This window comes from Girardinichthys multiradiatus, chromosome 3, assembly GCF_021462225.1.
Source record: "Girardinichthys multiradiatus isolate DD_20200921_A chromosome 3, DD_fGirMul_XY1, whole genome shotgun sequence".
In the NCBI taxonomy this organism is placed as follows: Eukaryota; Metazoa; Chordata; class Actinopteri; order Cyprinodontiformes; family Goodeidae; genus Girardinichthys; species Girardinichthys multiradiatus.
The window spans coordinates 4,656,610-4,675,299 of record NC_061796.1 but is presented as its reverse complement, the minus strand read 5'-3'; the positions used below and the strand labels follow the sequence as shown (position 1 = coordinate 4,675,299).

Sequence of the window (18,690 nt, the reverse complement as noted above, 5' to 3'; positions counted from 1 at the left end):
CAAAGTTAGACAATCCCTAGGAAGAAAACAGTTGCCGCGGTGACAGATAATTACATTATGCCATAAGATCCAACCCACCTGTCAGAATCAACTGTCTGAACAGCAGCCACGAGCAAGGTGTGAGAGGTAATCAATAGCAGCGTATGGTATTGCTGACTGCTTTTAATTGAAGTTAATGTGGGGGCAGAAAAGTACTTTGATTGATGAGAATGACAGCAGGCCCCACCTTTGAGGGCGGACCTCGGTCCCTCACCTGGAAGGCAGTGTTTGACAAGAAGGTTAACTTGTCTCTCTCCAACAGGCCCTGGCTGGTGTACAGGAATACAGAATAGGTGATGGCCTCAGTGAGGGTGTGCACCCTCGTCCTCACATCCTCATCCCGTTCGGCATGCTCCATTGCTTTGTTAAACACCGAGTAAAAGCCCTGGAATAAAACCAAAGAAAACTAAATTCTCATTAGCTACAGTACCCCTCAGAAGTTTTAATATTCCTTGAACCTTTTTAGTGATCAACACAAAGCAACCAAAGAAGCACTGAAGGAGAAATACATTGACTCGTTGTTTTAAACATTTGTATGGCAAATAGAAACCTTTAAAGTGTGATGAGTCAATACTCTGTAGAGCCCCCTCTTTGCTGCTATGATAGCGGCCAGTTTTTATACATCTAGAGAATGATTTTTTACACATTTTCTTTGAAAAACAGCTCAAGCTAAATTAGATTGGATGGAAACATAAGTGAAATTTATTAATCAAGTCTTGCCACAAATTCTCAATTGGATTTAGGTCTGGACTTTGACCAAGGCCATTCTACGATATTAATATGCTTCTAAACAATAAATCACTCCATAGTAGCTCTGGCTGCATGTTCAGCATTGTTACCCTGTTGAAATACATTAAACTTTGTTGTTGTAATGTGACAATAGATGAACAATTTCTAGGAGGTATAATACTTTTGCAAGGTACTGTAAAGGCAACTTGAGCTCGAGTGAATCAACAGTAAAAAAAATTTTAAAAACATAAAGCAATTTTCATAAAACAGTCAAGCACACTAAAAGAGAGATTGCAACAAGAAAAACAGAAAGCTGGTCAAAGAGGAAATTTGGAGAGTATTGTAAACATTTGTCCCCTGAGAGCACCCGGGGGTGAAAGTTTCACCTTGAGAGAAAACTGGTACATGGGGTTAATCTTGCTGAGGTCATTGATGATAAAAAATAGGAGCGACGCTCTTTTAGCCGCTGGGCGGTATAGTTCCCGAGCCTCGTTGATCTTTGTCTCGTTCTCTCTGGCCTCCACCACCTGTGTGTTCCGATTGCACAAAATGAGCTATTAGGCTCTCAGTCATGCTCCAAAACCCTCCCATTACACATATGCCTAACTATACATCATTTACAGCTAATGCAATAAAATGATCCACTTGCTGTTGTATGACATATAATAACACCTAAGCAACCAAAACAAAACACCACACAGAACCATTTCTGTGTAATAACTTTACCTTGCACTGAATGTGAGTGGCCATGCACTTGGTATTTTCCAGTTGCTCCACCAGTGAGTTGTCACTCAGAAAAGTACCATGGGCGGCAGACAAATGACTCAGGAGGTCATCTTCAAACCTTTTGAGCTCAATTTTGAAGTGGTTTTGCTGCATGGTGAGCTGCATCTTGGTAGATAACATTTCAAATTTAAAGTTGTTTTTATTAACTAAAAACTTGCATGTACACAAACTCGTCAGTTCTCCAAAAATGTAACCAGGTTCACCTTGAGTCTCTCCAGGTCAGGTCTCTCACTGGACACTACCCTTCCCAGCAGCTGATCCCCCAAGCCTTCAGGCGTCACTGTGAAGTTAATGAGGGTGGTCTGGGCCTGGAGCTCGGGAGGGAAGTGTGGATTGGCCAGTTTGGTGTGCAGAATGAGCTGAAAGTTCTTGTTGTACTCACACTCCTTGTCCCCAAAAAGAATATACCTAGATGACAGAAAAATAAAAAAAGGGAAATAATTGGCTTGATTGTTGTGATAATGTGTTTAATAAATAAAATTTATGAACTAAACAGAATACAACAAATGATTTTTTGTAAAAAAAAAAAACAACAAACAAATACAGTAAAGCAACTGCATCTTAAAGCTACAGGGGTTGGACAATGAAACTGAAACACCTGTCATTTTAGTGTGGGAGGTTTCATGGCTAAATTGGACCAGACTGGTAGCCAGTCTTCATTGATTGCACATTGCACCAGTAAGAGCAGAGTGTGAAGGTTCAATTAGCAGGGTAAGAGCACAGTTTTGCCCAAAATATTGAAATGCACACAACATTATGGGTGACATACCAGAGTTCAAAAGAGGACAAATTGTTGGTGCACGTCTTGCTGGCGCATCTGTGACCAAGACAGCAAGTCTTTGTGATGTATCAAGAGCCACGGTATCCAGGGTAATGTCAGCATACCACCAAGAAGGACGAACCACATCCAACAGGATTAACTGTGGACGCAAGAGGAAGCTGTCTGAAAGGGATGTTCGGGTGCTAACCCGGATTGTATCCAAAAAACATAAAACCACGGCTGCCCAAATCACGGCAGAATTAAATGTGCACCTCAACTCTCCTGTTTCCACCAGAACTGTCCGTCGGGAGCTCCACAGGGTCAATATACACGGCCGGGCTGCTATAGCCAAACCTTTGGTCACTCATGCCAATGCCAAACGTCGGTTTCAATGGTGCAAGGAGCGCAAATCTTGGGCTGTGGACAATGTGAAACATGTATTGTTCTCTGATGAGTCCACCTTTACTGTTTTCCCCACATCCGGGAGAGTTACGGTGTGGAGAAGCCCCAAAGAAGCGTACCACCCAGACTGTTGCATGCCCAGAGTGAAGCATGGGGGTGGATCAGTGATGGTTTGGGCTGCCATATCATGGCATTCCCTTGGCCCAATACTTGTGCTAGATGGGCGCGTCACTGCCAAGGACTACCGAACCATTCTTGAGGACCATGTGCATCCAATGGTTCAAACATTGTATCCTGAAGGCGGTACCGTGTATCAGGATGACAATGCACCAATACACACAGCAAGACTGGTGAAAGATTGGTTTGATGAACATGAAAGTGAAGTTGAACATCTCCCTTGGCCTGCACAGTCACCAGATCTAAATATTATTGAGCCACTTTGGGGTGTTTTGGAGGAGCGAGTCAGGAAACGTTTTCCTCCACCAGTATCACGTAGTGACCTGGCCACTATCCTGCAAGAAGAATGGCTTAAAATCCCTCTGACCACTGTGCAGGACTTGTATATATCATTCCCAAGACGAATTGACGCTGTATTGTCCGCAAAAGGAGGCCCTACACCATACTAATAAATGATTGTGGTCTAAAACCAGGTGTTTCAGTTTCATTGTCCAACCCCTGTAGATTAAGGGATAATAACTTGCTGTAACAAAAGCTGAATACTTGTATATACACTACCGGTAAAAGGTTTTAGATACACTTTTTCACTTAATGGGTCTCTTTATTTTCATGACTAATTCAATTGTAGATTCTAATCAAAGGCAACAAAGCTAATAATGAACACACATAGAATCATATAGTACACAAAAAGTGTGAAATAACTCAAAACATTTTTATATTTTAGATTCTTAAAAATAGACCCTCTTTGCTTTGATTACTGCTTTGCTCTCTTAGCATTCTCTCCATGAGGTGGTCACCTGAAATGTTTTTACAAAGAGTCTTGAAAGAACTTCCCAGAGGTTCATTGAGGGATGGCAAAAGGTTAAATTTCAGTCATCACAGCAAAGGTCAGCTACTTTAAGGAATCTAAAATATAACAAGTATAAAGTTCTTTCGCAATTTGTCATTTGCTACATAATTCCATATGTGTTCATTCACTGTTTTGATGCCTTCAGTGAGAATCTACGTACAATGTAAATAGTCATAAACATAAAGAAAACCATTAAATGAGAAAGGCGTTCTAAAACTTTTGTAGTGTAGTGTAAAATATGCCAAACATTTATCTTTCCAGCTGAAAAAAAATAACATGATCTGAGTGCTTATATCATAAACTAAAATTTTTTTGTAAAGTGCCTTGAGACAGCATTTGTTGTGAATTGGCACTAAATGCTGTAAAAAACTAAATTGAATAAAATAAAATTGCTGCCTAACAGAAGTGCAACAAGATCTTGTGCCACATGTCTCCTGATACTACAACACCACTGTTCATTTTGCTAAACTGAAAGGTAATTTACTGCAATCATCATGCCACATATGAGAAGGTATATTAGGTATTGGACAAAAGCAAGTCAAAATAACCTACAAACACACTCTGCCAGACATCCCAAAGCACACCATCATTGTTACGTTTTTAACACGTACGGACTGTTAAAGTGGCATAGGACTGGTAAATATTTTGATTCTACTCTATTATATAACATCTTTCATGATTTAGCACCCCCAACTACAATCACTTGTTAGAAAGAACACAAACAAATAAACTAAAGCAGGTTATACAGGATATTACTTTGTGTCATTCATGAAAAACTCATTTGGACGCATACATTTTCCTATGGAGCATACCTGGAACTCTATATCAAAGGAAACTGTAAACCTAAAAGCATGGTTACTTGAAAGCAAAAGCTGCAGCTCAAATACAGTACAGCAGACAGTCATGCAGTTTATATGTCTTGCTTTTGTTTTTAATTCAGTCACTTTGTTTTGTTTGTTTTTATTTATTAGAGATTACAAACCTGCACATAAGCAAAAGGATCCAAAATAGCATCTCGCTACAAATTTGTGTATTTATATTTGTCTTCTCTATATGTTTATACACATTACCCCAGTTGTAAATAAATACAGCTGAAACTTGAAGTCTGTCTTGCTGTCAGGGCTGTAACTTCCACTGGTGAAGTAAGTGTAAACTAATATTATTTCTGAATAAGAACGTTGGTACTTTCAGGTTGACATGGTATCTAATCTTTATGCTCTTCTTTTGAAGTAAGAAAGGAAGTAGTTCCTGGGTTAATTCGTTAACAGAGTCGTCTGATAACGCTTCTTGTGAGGGTGAACTCAATTTAAATGATTATGATTACATGTGTAAACACTGAGAATATTGCATTAGCTGCTAATGGCGAGAAAGCTGGTGTCTGCTTTGCAGCTTCCAAACAGTGCTAAACCGAAGGGCTATTTTACATCTGTTAATCAAGTCTGGTTTTAACCATCTCTAATTTAAGACCAAATACACAACTCGGACTGATGAAACCCAAATTGGATGATTCCACAATGAATAAAGATTGGTCTGAGATTTATGGAAACTTTTTTCTATTTGTGAAAGGTGACAAAAACAGTATTTTCAAAACCTAATTTGGTATTAAGTCCACCTCAGGTTGAAAGAGTTTTTAGTTTTTCTAAATATATTGCCTAAATCGTCTTGTGTTTCATATCATCATGTCTTGTAAACTGCTCCGACTGAGAAAAACGACACATAATTAAAAAAGTAAGAATTTCACAAACTTGACATTTTTCAAACTCATGACAACTATGACCCTCTGAACTAAGCCACTTTAACCTTATACTTTCATGGATTCCAAGTCCGACCTGATACCAATTTTGTTTACATTATGTACAAATATCCTTCCACAAATACGAGATGTGATAACAACACCAGCCAATAGTTATCTACTCTTGTGTTTAAATTAAATTAGCAGTTGCTTGACGAACCTGGTGGCTTTTCATTTATCTCTAATTGCCCCTTGGATGTCAAACAAGGCCCCAATTTTTATGGCACAAGATCCTCATGGCGTAGATATGGTCCAACTCTATATCTTCACAAGCCAGAATTAATGTACTATTGATAGAACCATTACTCCACCAAATTAAAGTCCTTGCTGATGGATTGGCTTGTAGTCTTCCGTCAGCCATGAAAGGAATAATTAGTATTCATTACTTCACACTCTACAACATTCCAATTATTAATGAACTTCAGCTGTGGAGCCCTACCAGATCCATCATGGCTGACCCAGCAGGTTGTATTAATCATCGACAGAAACAAGTGTGCGGGTCATCTACAAGGGATAAACTTATAATCAGATTTACTATGATAAATTGTTACTTCTGGACAGACAGGACTTCAAAAAAAGCTTAATGAACATCCACCAAAAAAAAAGCTCAATATTAATGCTTAGACATGGAGGAGAGCAAGAAAGATGTAAGCATTTCAGAGGAGGAAATCAAAGCAGAACATCAATATGTGGTATTTTCTATTTATGCTGCTGGTTGTCTGCTTTATAGAACTTATTGTATTTAAGGGTAAGGGGTAACTGTGGTAGTTGTGGAGCAGCTATTTCAATGTAAATATTTAGTTTGCGACGCAGAGGCCAAACTGCAGCATTATTAGATGCTTTTGAAGTCAGAGCTTTGAACTCACTCGACCATTTTGCTAAATCGTTTTGAACAAAAGCCTTTAGCATGACCAGTACTTAATAATAAAAGTCAATGAATCTTAAATGTAAAGCCATATTTACATAATAAATGGTCACATTCAAGGCACTTTGAAATGATCAATATTGGTTTCCCTAATGAAAACTCAACTCAACCTAGTGTTGGTCTGCTGTCTATGATTTAAGGTCTGCCAAATTCCACATGAGCAGTGTGGCTCATGGACATGTAATTATTATATCATGGACCATTTTCAAGTGCACATTATTCTGTTGATTTCACAAACAAATCAGGCCCCCTCAACAAAACACTTGAAAGTAGGATTAAGATGCCTTCAATCAGATTACCTGACTCGCCAAGGTAGGTGGTCATAGGCCCACATCCTCGCGAGCCGGTGTCACGGGTCAAAGGGCTGATGTAGTGATGACTAAGGTGACTAAGGGTTTGTGTGAGCAGCCAGCATCAAGATTTACAAATTCAAGTTTAATGTGTAGTGCTGACGTCGATGCCATATGATACCTGCTGTCATCTTGCACTGTCGGCTATATAATTAGGACACTTCCAGACTTCACAGGCAGCGAGTGTTTGCATGGTTTATGATGGAAATATTTTGTAAAAGAGTTAAGTATTTTCCAAACTTTACAATGACATTAACGGTGGGAGAAAGACTGTGTTTCCTGCTGTGGTTCCCTGTCTGTCTGCAGGAAGAAGTGGAGTCACTAGTCATTACATATTATGATGCTCAAAGCAAAATTATGAGTTTCTGAAGCCGATAGGTTTTGTTAATACATGATTAACAAGTCAAGATGTACGTTTATTAAATACAGGACCCTTATATGTCAAATCAGATAGATCCTCTGATCGAAAGAAAAGCCAGATAATTCATTTGGAACTAAATGTCTATCACTGTCAGGAAAAACAGAAACTGCAGCTTCCCGAACGCCACTGGTGTGAATTACGTGGGAGATAATCACAACAATAATGCTGACTAGAGAATACTGATAAACAGCCATTTTAAATTTTATTGCAGTTTTAAACTACACAGGATTCAAGCGTTTACATCCCATTAATTTAAAATAAGTATCAGAGCGGGATCGCCAAATGTCTAATCTTAAATGACTTGGAATCGAGGAAAACCTGATTTGGACATCCCTGTAATAATACTGATGGATTATCCCACCCAATCTGAAGAAAATTCAGATATGAAGAGTCGTTTCAGTGTTAACGGACCTAGTAACCGTTTACTGAAAGATTTCAGTAAAATGTCAGATGATGGACGACTAATGACTCTAATCTGTTGCAAGTAAGCCTTTGGTGAGAAACAGTAGACCTTATGCATAACCACGTTGATCCTCAATTCAGCTTTTTCTCTAAAGTTCATCTATTCAATATTCATCACACCTAAAAGAATGTAAACACACAAATATACATCTATCACCCATCTTGAGGGGCCGATCAATAGCTTGACCTCAGGGGTTCAGAACATGGGCCACAAATTCATTTATAATCTAAAGGGGGGGCATAGCAATGCATTTACTCATGTCTTACTGGTGTTTTGTAGCCCCAAAAGATTCAGCAATCTATTGTTGAGGTTTTTTCAACATTCTGGTATATCAATTTATTAAATGCACTGATTTGACTTTCTTTATCTTTGATGTTTCTTAGGACTAAAATATTTCAGCACTAACCTTCCTTTTTTAATAGTTCTCTTTCCCAGTAGAGGCTCCATGACTGGGTCTACCTTTTCAGGGAGATGTTCTATTAGGACGGTTTCTCCCCAGACAAGAGCTTGTTCAATCACCTCCATATACCTGCAACAATGTGAAAAATCAAGCATGACACATTTTTTTTTATACACTGTATATTATTTTCCTGAAAAAATAAAACAAATGATTTTTCACCCTTTCTGTCCCAGTTGCACCACCCTCAGCTCTGGCCCGAGTCGGTTTCTGATCCACTTGATGGCCTGCTGTTGTGGGTCAATGATGAGTGGCCAACGCTCACTGGTGGTCAGGATGGCAGCATTTTCGATAGACATCCTATCATTTGGCAAGCCCTGGTTGTGCCAAGCAGCCACAGTGGCATCATCTGTAAGCATGAGGATCGGATCCAGGCCATCTGTCAGGGGTACAGAGACCTGGAACAAAATCAGAGGATTGAGGTCACTCTAGTGGACTCCAGTTAACAGACAAAATGCTGGAGCTGTTTACAGAGCAAATGTTTCCTTCACAAACAAATGTAATACTATATACTTTGCAAAACTGGTTTTACCTTCTGGGACTGAAGAAATGGGACCCAAGAATTGTTGAAAAGCTCCACACGGTACTGGCTCGTGAAATAACCCAAGTACGAGATGAAAGCTGATGTGAGGAGGACGTCGCCACACAGAGTTTTCTGCTGTTTCTCATACTGGACAATCGCCTGGGACCAGCGTTCCCTTTCTGCCTGCAGGGGGTTAAAGGGATAGGTTTGAATTTTTAAAGTGACATTCTGTTAAGAGGTTATAAGCAGCTAATGTCTTACTTGTAGTAAATAACTTTCTTGGGGGTCTTCATTTAGTATAAATATCTAGTTTACTTAGACCCAAAGACTAAAGCTAAGGACTAGCCAGAGAGGGGCTAAAAACAAAGCTGACTTCTACGCCTTATAACACAGATGTTTCTGAAGTTTCCAAAGCAGCATTTGGATCAATTGCAGTGAGCCTTTTTCTTTCTTTTTGTATTAGAAGTGTACTATGATAGTGGAAGACTACTTTAGTCTTGTCCCCTCTTGGACTAGCCCACGGTTCTGCAACCTGTGGCACACATAAGCCACACACGAGTATTCCTTGACCCTTAATGACCTTTATAATATAGAACTAAACCGTGTTTTTAAATATGAATGCTTTCTAAAATAAAGGCTACCCTTTGCTTTTTTTCCCAATGCAATATCTGCTTATTTCGTATCAGACTAATGAGACAAGCAAAATTTGTTTTGCCCTTTTTTGTCAATTAGTCTATAAACTACATCATTTTTCTTCATTTATTTTCAATAAGTAAGGAAATTTCTTTTTGAGAAAATGTGTTTATTTAAAACTTGATAAGCTGTCTTTTGTCAAAGGATCGTGTATGTTTTGAGGCCCAAGAGGAGAGGGAATAGCTCTTTGGATTGTAAAGGTTGCTGACCCCTGAACAGCTTTTGGGATTAACTACTGCGGATTTAAACTAAAATGGAGTCACCAAAAGAGTTATAACCAATATGTAAAGAAATGTGCTGCTCATAACCTTTTCGCTTTACATAAAAAAAATCCTGAACTATGCCTTTTAAACTAGATTTCAATGTTACTATAAATACATACATTAAATAAAAATTCAAGAAAGACATCAGCAGCACATGGATCCTTTCCTTCTCCATGTGCTACCCAAACTGAGAAGATTTCTGAATATATACAGAATTCAATCCATCCAACTGCAAATCTCTGGATAAAGTCTTACGAATTTTGCGTGGAGATTCTCTCTGCATCAATTCAGCATTTATTTAAACCTTCAATACTGTGACTGTGACGGCCTGCAGCAATAAATCAAGCGTGACATTTTCTTACAAGGGGCAGTGGATCTAGAATATGTCACATAATAAATTCTCAGACAGTTAAAAATCACTATAATTTTACTCTAATGTATTATGGATTGCCTGTAATATCACTCAGTCTGGGTGAGACATTGTTAATTTCCAACAGCTGTTGTGGCTTTGAGGTAAGTTAATGATTAAACATAGACGGACTGATTTATTAGTCTGTACACTATTGCTTCCAGGTCAATGCCATAAAGACAAAACATTTATCTTTATATGCTTAAAAGCTAAGATGTTTCATGCAATCTGCATTTATTTTCCAGAATAAGAAAGTCGAACTTGCAAAATGGCCACTAAAATAACCAGCTGTTATTTCACGTTAATGCAAAGATTTTCCAAAAAAATGCATGAAGAGTAATTAGATTAGATGAATAAGATTTATATATAATTTTTATAATGTGTAGAGTCATAGTTTACAATTTCCTGATCACAGTTTATGAAAACAAATCTGCGGAAGGCATTTTTTGTCCAGATAAAACCTGTCTAATGTTCAGAAAAAAGGCTTATTTGCATAGTCTTTTAGCCATTTCTCCTCCATTCTCCATTTTGGAAAATGCCCAGACAGCCAGTTGCCCAGCTCAGCCATGCGTTTTCTGTGGACCGGCCCACTCTAACCGTCTCACATGTCCACAGTATGCTGTTGGACCAGGCTGTAAGATCTTCCTTTCCCTGTTCTGCTCATGCAACTGTCAAGATTTCCTGCAAGGGCATCACAACTTTCAGTCCAGATTACTATTCCAATTTGATCACCAGCATGTCCCCCAATAAGTCTCAGTTAATTCGATGCCAGGTTAGGTTCAGTGACACCACCGAACTCCTCTATGTCACATTGTTTACCATTAGGCCTTGGACGAGTCGGTTGGCCAGCTCTATGGTCTGGGTGGTTCGTGTCACCTCCTCCTGACAACTGATTTTCTCAGCTGTAGCTTTTTCAAACTGAGCTGTTAGGCTTTGAAGGTTGGCATCCAGATCCTACGGAAACAAAACAAATCCTGAAAATCAGAAACTATTAACAAGATCATTTGTATGGATCTGCATCTCAATAAAAATTAAGGGGAGTTCACCAAAACAATGTCCAAGTGCTTTGTCCAAGAATGTTGAGTGAAAGTTTAGAGGAGAAAAAAAATGGGGTAGCAAAAAGTGCACAAGCAACAGGCAACCTATTAGCCTTAAGATGAAAAAAAAAAATGTTTAGGAATTTCATGTTGATTCGTAGCGTATCAGGATAATTTTCATTGCAACAATGCAGTAAAGATCTCAGGGATGGGGCGCGACGCTGATGGTGTAGGGGGTTAAGCGCGCGACCATATACTACAGTCCTCGAAGCAGCTGTCCCGGGTTCGAGTCCCGGCGGCATTGCCGAATGTCTCCCCCTCTCTCTACCCCTCTTTCCTATCTGCCTACTGTCAAAAAAAAAAAAAGTTAAATAAAGGTCACTAGTGCTGAAAAAATATCTTAAAAAAAAAAAAAAACACGGATGACCCTTCCAATACATCTATATTTCACTTCCATTTGTTGGTTTATTTGAAAAGGACAGGCTTTGGTATTTGTTAAATCTGAACACTTTTATATGACTTTTGTTCACATAAAAACAAAGCATATTATACAAGGTGTGAAATGACAATACAAAAGCATCATGCTCATTCCAAAACCCTGTGTTGCCCCAGTTGATTGTGGTAACAGGTAGGTGACTACCTTCTGAGGAGGATAAGGGGCATAATAATGGTAGGTTGACTTCAACCCCCCCACCATTGATAATGAGACGTAGTAAACTCATGCAGATCATTAAGGGGGCTTAAGATGTTTCCCACCAAAGTTCTTAATTAGATGGAAATAAATATTAATATCCCCAGTCGGTCTAATGATGGAGGTGCTGCTTGTGACCAAGTGCATAAACTATGATTTAAATGAGAAAAAATCCTTAAAAGCATGAAATGGTAGCCAGTCTCTAATTAGTCTAAATGTATAAACATTTGCTCTTTCAATTGCTCAACATCTTGACATGTGAATTCAAGCTTATACTCATATAACTAGTTAATACATGAATGTCATTACCAGAATTAATGAACGTTTTGATGACATTCATATTCATTGAGAGGTGCTTGTAATTAAGTACGACAAAAGCACTTACCGCCAGTTTCTTTTGAATTGCCAAAAATTTAGCTGTTGCCATTTCTAGATCTGCATTAGCTTGTGACAATGCACAGCGTTTTGGGATAACCTCACAATAAATCTGAAGAGAAGAAAAAAGATATTCCAGAATTGTACTTCCAAATTGAATAGAATTCAATAACAATTTAAAAATATTTTAAGTCCATGTCAAACCTCATAGAATCTGACAATATTGATAGTCCAGGCACAAAGTCCAGCTGCAGCTGTAGATTTGGTCCAAACTAGATCGGGGTGGAAGTCGGGGTTTCTTAAATATTGTTGCTTCACCACAGTCAGGCAGGACTCCGGGATGTGCTCTTTGTCATATGACACCAGGGCATGCAAAAAATCATCTACCTAGTAAATAAAACAGGAGAGTTAAAGCAATTTGTAAAGCCTAATGTACAACCCCAATTCCAGTGAAGTTGGGAAATTGTGTAAAACATAAATAAAAAGAAAATACAATGGTTTTCAAATCCAGATCAACATATATGCAATTGAGTATGCTTCAAGACAAGAGATTTAATGCTCAAACTGATAGACTTTCTTGTTTTGTTTTTTGTTTTTTTGTGTGCAAATATTCACTTACAAAGAATTTGATGGTTGCAACACGTTCCAAAAAAGTTGGAACAGGGGTATGTTTACCACTATGTTACATCACCTTTCCTTGTGACAAGACTCAATAAGCGTTTGGGAGCTGAGAACTAATTGCTGAAGCTTTGTAGGTGGAATTCTTTTCCATTCTTGCTTGATGTAGAACTTCAGTTTCTCAACAGTCTGGGGTCTCTGTTGTCGTATTTCGCGTTCTTAATCCGCCACGCATTTTCAATAGGAGACAGGTGTGGACTGAAGACATACCAGTCTAGTACTACGTCTCTTTTACTGCAAAGCCAGGCTGTTGTAAGACATGAAGAATGTGGCTTGGCATTGTCTTGCTGAAAGAAGCAGAAATGTCCCTGAAAAAAACGTTGCTTGGATGGCAGCATATATGGCTCTAAAACCTGTATGTACCTTTCAGCATTAATGGTGCACAGATCACAGATGCTGGCTTCTGAACTTTGCGCTGATAACAGTCCTTTTCCTCTTGGACCAGAGGACACGATGTCCATGATTTCCAAAAAACAATTTGAGATGTTAACTCATCAGACTACAGCACACTTTTAAACTTTGCGTCAGTCCATCTCAGTTGAGATCAGCCTGGAACTTCCTTGCAATTGTGAACCTCACCCATCATTGCTGGTGAACAACTGAGCCTTTTGGGGATGCTCCTTTTACACCCAATCATGACATGCTCCTGGTCACCTGTGAAATGCTCCAAACAGCTGTATTTTGAGCATTCCTCAGCTTTCCCAGTCTTTTGTTGCCCCTGTCTCAGCTTTTTTGGAACGTGTTGCAAGTATCAAGTTCAAAATGATTGAATATTTACGAAAAAAAAAAGAAAAACATTTAACAGTTTGAACATTAAATATTTTGTCTTTGTAGTGTATGTAATTGCATATAGGTTGAACAGGATTTGCAAATCACTGTATTTTGTTTTCATTTATGTTTTACACAATGTCCCACCTTTGTTGGAATTGTGGTTGTAGAAGTTTGAGAGCATTCAAAAATTTGGGTAACAAAACATATAGTTTATGTTTATAAAATACTAACACAAAATTCAAAAGACCGGCCAAACCATATAATTTATGTTTCCACCAGCTTACCATGTGTGTAATATTTGTGTATCTTTAACAGTTTTCTAGCCGTACTTGCAGATGCAGCAAGACATCTAGAAGCATTTCAATACACATGCTCCACCACTGGGTGAGTAACCACAATATTAGAGCCCTGAGCTGTAATGTGAGCTTTGGAGAGCTGTTAGGCATAACCTAGGTCAAGGACTTCTCACAAATTAGAGTGACATTAATCAGGATGATGTGATTGAAATGATGACTGCATAACCTTGCCCATGAAGGCCCTTGCCGCCTTCCAGCTCCGATCCTTAGGTACACGGCCGTGAGGAGCCAGCAAGACCATGACAGCTGCTGCAACATTGGTTACCGCTGCTGGCGGGTTTGGAAAGGCCTTCAGCTCAGTAAGATTCACCTACAAAAAAATACAGATATTCAGAATATATATATAGATATATATACATATATAAAGTACTGAGGATGTGATGGAACCTTATTAAGGGTGTTTAGTGCTTCCACTGCAGCTGTCAGCGAGGGCTCTGCTTTAGTGAGGTCAGTTTCACAATCCTTTCTTTTGACAGCAATTTCTGCCTGCATGACAGCAACCTGTGCAAAGTAATCATTGCAACTAAATGATAACCTGCATATGTAGTAAAAAGCGTGATCTGTGATAACAAAAAAGTGGATAAACCAACACATAACAGGTTTTCTAACCTTTTTTGCTTCCACATCTGCTGCTTCTCTCTTCTTGCTTACTTTTTCAGTCTGCAACCCAATCTTTGTTAAAAGAGCTCCGATGTTTTCATTTTTTAAGGTCAGCTCAGTTTCTTGCGACGCTAACTTGGCTTTTAAATCATCAACCTAAAAAAAGAGGAAATAACATGTATGATAATAAAAAATCAAAGTAAAATTGCTCCCTAAATGCCTAGATGAGCTAATGAGAGCACAGGTTGAAGAGACCAGACCTGTGCAGCAGTGCTCTGTAGTTTCTGAAGGCCATTGTCAAGCCGGTTCATCTTGTGCTGAAGCTGAGCCCGGCTTTTCTCCAGAAGGTTTCTGTACAGGGTGATTTGCTGGAGAAAGCTCTTGGGGGTGGTGTAATTGTACCTCTTCTCATTTCGCAGGTATTTTTCACTTGCCTGGTTGACACTGTTGTGAACGTAGGCCATGAAAAGACTGATGGATTCTTGGACAGCAGGCTATAAAAATAAGTGGGGAGAGGGGAGAACAGGGTGAGCTGGATTAAGTGGGGTTTAACATCCCCAACCTGATGGGCACTGAAATATTATCTTCATAAACTTTGAATTCATCTACAAGTTGTGCCATCTTACTTGGCTGGCCCTGACTTACTCAATCTGAAATTTAGGTGCAGCCAGCAGGAATGATTGGGCTTTGAGACCTCTGTGAAAATAATGTGTTTAAAGCACTGACATGCTGCTTGTAAAACATGCACAGTGTTTACATTATATCTGCTCCTCTCCAACTTTCTAAACAGCTGTGGTGCGACATTTTAACTAAGCATTCATGATGCACGGCCTCTATTAATCACACAGTTAGCAATCAATTAAAGCTAAAACAAATGAGCAGAGAATATGAAGATCAAACCTCACCATAACTCACAAAAAGCCATTGTTAATGATCATAGATCTGTGAGATGAGAAAATCATTATTAATTAAGATCTGACATAACGCGTTTTGATAAAGCATGCTGTGTTGCTTTGAGACGTGAAAGAAGCTCATTGATTGGGCTCGTATAACAAATATTATGTATTTCTAACTTTTAATAAATGACCACTACATTTCTTAGGCTCCTGCCTCCTAAAGAAGATAAACAATCATTCATGACTTCAGATTCAGTGTTTTATACATTGGTTTGTAGCAGCATTATAAATAGACCCTAACTCATTTATATGAGTATAAACACAAACCTCTTACTACCCAACTTCTTTATGTTTTAGCAATGACAACCTTTAGTTCAGTGTATCAGCTCAGTGTTTAAACAATAGCCATTGGTCAGTTGTACCGTTTATAGTTTAATTCCTCTTTTAACAATTCTGAGCGCTACAGCTGCTATAAACTCCATTATTCCTGAATATGAACATCCGCACGCAGATCTACATACAAACAGGGAAAGTTTGCCGTCTGGCACATGTTCACGTATGTAATGAGACTTCCTGGTTTTGACAGCTGCGCCACCTTAGTGGGTCGTTATGTGCTTAATCAGTCTTCTCTCATTAACATAAATGACTGTGGGTTGTGATCGTTCCGCTGCTGTGATGGAAAACAATGATATCCCAACGCTCACTGTGAGTCTCTGGGCATGTGTTCGGCAATTTGTCAGTACTTCGCTGGAGGACTAATGATGACAGATCTATGGAAAACTTAATTCAGCTGTGCTCCAATAATTAGAAAATGTTCACTGAAGTCTAAACCAGCCCTGAGTGTGAAAGTGCACGATAAACCTTGGCAAAACACCACAATGCCGATCTCCAGTGCCGTGCAAAAAATAATGAGACTTTTTCACACTTTGTTAGATTACCACCACAAACCTCGAAACAAAGTAGTGGGTAACTGTGAAGTGGAACGAAAATAATATATGGCTGAAAATGCATTCAGCCCCTGGAATCTGATACCCCTAAATTAATCCCAATCAACTGCTTTCAGAGGCCATCTAATTAGTAAACAAAGTCCAGCTGTGTGTAATTAGGTATCTGTGTAAAAACTGTTGGTTTGTTAAGGCCAAACTGGAAAACAACCATGACATGGCCAAAACTGGAAGGTCAGGCAATGAGAGCATTGATTAGAGTAGAAGACAAGAAGCTCAGTTTGCCACTAGACATGTAAGGGACACAACAAACATGCAGAAGAATGTTTTTTGGCCAGATAACACCAAAATTAAACATTTTGGCTTACATGCAGCAATCTATGAGTGGCAGAGAATAATCCTGCAGATCACAATGAACACGCCATCCCAAAATGAAAACATGTTTGTGGCGGAATCATGCTGCGGGCAGGGTTTTCTTCAGCAGAGACACGAAGATCAGAGCTGATTGGAAGAAGTATGGAGCTAAATACAGCACCTGTTGCCTTGAAGAAGAGGCTGTAAAAGACCGGGGTGGAGGTTTATCTTCCAACAGAACAATGACCCTAAACATGCAGCTAGAGATGCCACCGAGCGGTTTAGATCAAATTACATTCATGATGAATAACTACATCCTGTTCAAATATTTGGGTCAGACTTTAAAATTGATGTTCACACAACCTCTTCATCCAATTTGACTGAGTTTGGTACACTTGGAAAGAAGAATGAGCAAAAGGTTAGTTTGTACATATGTAAAACTGGTAGAACCATATTCCATTAGACACACAGCTGTAACAGCAGCAAAAGTGGTTCCTTTAAAGACTGTATCAAGCAGTCTGAATACAAATAAACCCTCCATTTTCCAGATTTTTATTTGAAAGTTTTTTATACAAATACATGCATCATTTTCTTTCCACTTCACAAATATGCTCTATTTTGGGTTGAACAATCACAATAAAATCTTGTGACACACCTACATACAACTTCATACAGTGCACTGCATATAAATGTTAGAAATAACATTTTTGTGATATTACTCGCCCCGGTTTCTCTGTTTAGACAAATAGTGAAAATGAGAGTTAAAAAATAATAATTTCATTCCTAATTTGACTATCGTTCTAAGTGGGCGACAGATGGTGATATAAGATGCATGTTCTCAATCAACAGACTTACCTCAATTCCATCGATTTCGAGGAGGAACCTGTAGCTCACCGATTGCAGAGCTTCAGTTGTCCAAGGATGAAACCAGTCAATGGTTGTGCTGTTAATGAGGGCCGGGAACTGACGGGCCCTGACGCGTAGGGCACTGCCCACAGGAGACGTACACAGTACTACCTGCAAACAACGACCAGCAGATCTGACCACCAGGGCATGTGCTAAATACTTCTTCTAAAATATAAACATCTTATTAAAACAGAAATTAAAATGCTTTCTTCTAATAGTCTCTGTGTTGCATAATTGATGATAGATCAACTATCAATGCTTTGCCAGGAGGGATTAAAAGAAATGTCAACATTTTTAAGGAATTTTCACCGTGAGTTGTTGTTGCACTCGATGTGTAAAGAATTCCCAGCAGCTCTCCCTGTCATCCAGCAGTCCTAGGCTGCGCACCTCTCTTCTCAACCCAGACACAATATTTTCAATCTCCTCTTCACAGAAGATCTCTGGAACTTCACCTAAGGTGAAAAAAACTTATAATCACAAATGGAAGAGTTCTGCAAATGCTGATTAATTAGTTCTAATTTCATCTAAAAAAAGCAAAAAATACAAAATATATTTCATTTTTAAAACAGCACAAATCCCTGGATTTTAAATCTGACCTGATGCCAGTAAGTGATTAATAATGACCAGAAACCGGTCATCAGGTATCTGTGCATCCGTCAGGAGCAAGGTCACGCGTTGATTCTTTACTCCAGCTTTTAGTAATAATCTTGCAAGATCCACCTGGTAAAAAATTGTAAATAAGGCCAGACCACACAAGGAATGGTTGTGAATGTCAGGTCTACTGAAAAGTTCAAGCTGTTTAATAACCAAGATTCCATGTTTTGAAAATTAATGAATAAACTGAAAGATTTATTGCATCAGTGAGATATTAAAATACTTCAATGTGGCTCTTAATTGTATCTGACAAATAGTTCTTGCTCCACTGAAGAAGCTGAACAAATGAATTACATTAACCTGAAGCTGAGCAAAAAGGCTTAAATCAATAAATTACATGCAGACAGTAAGCAAACAGAACAGGGATTTTAATAAAACTTATATTTAAA

General features: G+C 38.8%; 1 protein-coding gene across 2 annotated transcripts in view; it reads right to left on the bottom strand.

The window, feature by feature from the left end:
* Positions 1-18,690, bottom strand: part of LOC124865452 (dynein axonemal heavy chain 11) — a 58,835-nt gene that overhangs the window by 9,325 nt on the left and 30,820 nt on the right. The window contains exons 53-69 of one of the 2 annotated variants that reach the window (XM_047360545.1): positions 18,244-18,367; positions 17,957-18,099; positions 17,597-17,758; positions 14,808-15,041; positions 14,557-14,703; positions 14,335-14,448; positions 14,114-14,257; positions 12,347-12,529; positions 12,153-12,254; positions 10,859-10,993; positions 8,684-8,857; positions 8,314-8,549; positions 8,101-8,223; positions 1,758-1,962; positions 1,495-1,659; positions 1,155-1,295; positions 254-424 (exon numbers count right to left, since the gene is read on the bottom strand). In XM_047360545.1, coding sequence (XP_047216501.1) covers positions 254-424; positions 1,155-1,295; positions 1,495-1,659; positions 1,758-1,962; positions 8,101-8,223; positions 8,314-8,549; positions 8,684-8,857; positions 10,859-10,993; positions 12,153-12,254; positions 12,347-12,529; positions 14,114-14,257; positions 14,335-14,448; positions 14,557-14,703; positions 14,808-15,041; positions 17,597-17,758; positions 17,957-18,099; positions 18,244-18,367 — 2,703 coding nt within the window. Of the gene's footprint in view, positions 1-253; positions 425-1,154; positions 1,296-1,494; positions 1,660-1,757; positions 1,963-8,100; positions 8,224-8,313; positions 8,550-8,683; positions 8,858-10,858; positions 10,994-12,152; positions 12,255-12,346; positions 12,530-14,113; positions 14,258-14,334; positions 14,449-14,556; positions 14,704-14,807; positions 15,042-17,596; positions 17,759-17,956; positions 18,100-18,243; positions 18,368-18,690 lie in introns of those variants that run through there. The other variant, XM_047360544.1, reaches the window with a different exon arrangement.